This window comes from Aptenodytes forsteri, unplaced genomic scaffold (genome assembly GCF_000699145.1).
Source record: "Aptenodytes forsteri isolate BGI_AS27 unplaced genomic scaffold, ASM69914v1 Scaffold284, whole genome shotgun sequence".
NCBI classification, from domain to species: Eukaryota; Metazoa; Chordata; class Aves; order Sphenisciformes; family Spheniscidae; genus Aptenodytes; species Aptenodytes forsteri.
This window is the reverse complement of record NW_008794445.1, coordinates 2,035,853-2,038,379: the sequence shown is the minus strand read 5'-3', so window position 1 is coordinate 2,038,379 and position 2,527 is coordinate 2,035,853. Positions and strand designations below refer to the sequence as shown.

The window sequence follows — 2,527 nt, the reverse complement described above, 5'->3', positions numbered from 1 at the left end:
ATTCCTGTTCTCCCCATAGCAAAGACACAGAGATGCCTGGTCCTCCCCTCCACTCCCCCCTGAACACCCTAGTGATCTAAATGGAGGGATTTCGGTGACTGCCTCTTCCCCCACGAGCGTCGCTGAGACTGCAGAAGTTGGCACACTGCTTGTCAGTGTCACCTGCCCGCGTGACCCAGGCTCCAGGAGGATAATTTGGATCCTCCTGCTTGCTGCAGCCCAAAGCATCCTGAAAAATGTCATGGCTGCTTGGCATCTCTGGGACAATGGAGAGGGTCTGCCCAGAATCTCAAGGCTTGGAAGATGATGATGATGATGATGACAACGATGACGAATTCAGCTACCCCTGCCACTCCGCATGTACTCCACCCCAGTGCAAGAGCCATGACAGCTCGGGTGACAGTCAGGTGGAGGATCTGGGGGAACCCATCCCATTTTCCCTAAATCCCAGGCACTCTTACACGGTGAAAGCCGAAGGAGTGAAAAATAGAATATATGCCAAGACGTTGGCCAAGCATGCACTGGAGCTTGAGGAGGAAGCTCAGGAGTTTCAGGAACCATTTTACAAAGATGCAGAAATACATGGCAGCTTGTCTGAAGATGAGGACCACAGCTGGACCAGGACCTATCACCTTCCTGTGCATCAAAGGTTGCATGTGTCCCGAGCTGCCAGTACAGCACCGTGCAGCCCCTATGACTCTTTCCAGTCTAGCGTGGGCAAGCACTTGGGGATGGATGCGTTTGCCCCATGGGTCCACACCAGTGACCCTTATCTGGGATACCCAGAGTGCACCAGGGGAGCAGAGCCCCACATGCTGCACGAGGAGGCCACAGGGGACAGGGAGTTCCCGTCTCTGCAGCTGCCCTACGACGTGCTCAGGGAGGAGAACGCCATGCTCAGGAGGGTGGTCAGGAGCATGCAGAGCTCCTGGGAGAGCCAGGCGTGCACCGTGCGGAGGCTGGAGAGGCAGCTGAAGGCCAGCCTGGCCAAAGAGAAGAGGGAAGCCCAAGAGCTACAGTCCTTTGTCCAGCGGACTGAGTGGAGTCTCCAGCTAATGACCCAGCGGGCTCTGGAGGCAGAAAGCAATGTGGAGAAGCTGAAGCAGGAGATCTTTATTCTCCAGGGAGAGCTGGAGAGCTCCAAGATGGAGAACGAAAACCTGAAAGCAGGCCAAACAACTGACCTGGGGGCAGTGAAGCACAACATAGACTTTGCCTTGCAGAACCTCCACAAGGTAATAACGAGCGCAAACTGGTCCATCAGACAGCTTGCCTCTGGAGCGGAGTCGCTGCATTTTGTTGCTGAGGTCCTTAAATCTACCGGCAAAATTTCCGAAGTTGAAGCAGAAAAAGAGCTATGAACTCAATTCTGTGTGGGTCCTACGGATAAGTGTATGAATTGAGACCACGGGTCTCCCACTACAGCCTATACTAAAACCATTTGCTCTCACATGCTCAAATGTGTGTGTTCAGATTTGTAGCCTTTATTCTTCATGGAAATACTTTTCTTGTGATTAAGTACAAATTGCAGGTAGTGATGTAGTTTTAGCTGCTGATGCTCTGTTCTGGCACTGCAGAGCCAGCAGCAAATGTTTCCCAGGCTCTGAGCTCCAAGGTCCAGACGTGGTGGGCTCTGTGCAACAGGTCATGCCACAGCTCCGGCTGACTTGAGCTCCTATGTGGGAGCCAGGGAGGAAGCACAGCAGCACGGGATGCAGTGTTCTTAAACAGTGTGCCCATCCCTTCCCATAGCTGTACCAGCCAGAACCGGAGATGAGCACAGCCCGCGCAGGTACCTGCATTTCATCTCCTTCCTTTGCCCATTCTCGGTGAGGTGGGGAAGGTTAGGAGCAGAGATCCAGGTGCTGCTGCAGCCCATCCCTTCCCATAGCTGTACCAGCCAGAACCGGAGATGAGCACAGCCCGCGCAGGTACCTGCATTTCATCTCCTTCCTTTGCCCATTCTCGGTGAGGTGGGGAAGGTTAGGAGCAGAGATCCAGGTGCTGCTGCACATAATTTCAGTGGGCAGAAGCTCTTTAGGTCCTCCTTCCTCTTATTTTGGAGGTGGCCACCACCTGGGCCAGAAATCCAAAGTCTGGAAATTGTGCACCTACTCCTGCAGCTGGGGAAAGGGGTGGTAGTGGTGGTCAGAAACCTTTAGGAAGTTGGGAAGTATCCATACATGAGCTGTGGCGGTGCCTTTCCTCCGTTATCAGTGTCGGTGCTGGCTAAGGGTGAGCGTGGCTTATCTGGGATGGCTAAGGAAGGCGCTGGTTGGAGAAGATGCCCTTCCTCTCCTGGCTGGAGCTGGCATAGAGGGGTATACCTAAATTGCCCGCTTTTGTCACCTTCTCAAGACCTGTGGGACCCTGCAGTGCAAACTCACCATGTAATCACTGAAGATACATCTTAGTTTTATCCTAGTGGGACCATCTGTAGGCATGAAGTGACCTTTCTTTGTCACCTGGTCATCCCTCAACATTTCTGATTCATTTAGGTTACCAACCCCAGTTTCTACTGTAGGTT

General features: G+C 53.1%; 1 protein-coding gene and 1 pseudogene across 1 annotated transcript; both read left to right on the top strand.

The window, feature by feature from the left end:
• The first annotated feature begins 266 nt into the window (after positions 1-266).
• LOC103907862 (serologically defined colon cancer antigen 3 homolog) lies at positions 267-1,361 on the top strand. The gene has a single exon (XM_009290102.1). The coding sequence runs from the start codon at positions 267-269 to the stop codon at positions 1,359-1,361; it is 1,095 nt and encodes a 364-aa protein (XP_009288377.1).
• Positions 1,362-1,773: 412 nt separating this feature from the next.
• Positions 1,774-2,527, top strand: part of LOC103907861 — a 1,294-nt pseudogene continuing 540 nt past the window's right edge.

What these genes read in the sequence shown, in the direction of transcription:
- LOC103907862 (XM_009290102.1), top strand. Translation starts at nt 267, where the DNA reads ATGGAGAGGGTCTGCCCAGAATCTCAAGGCTTGGAAGATGATGATGAT.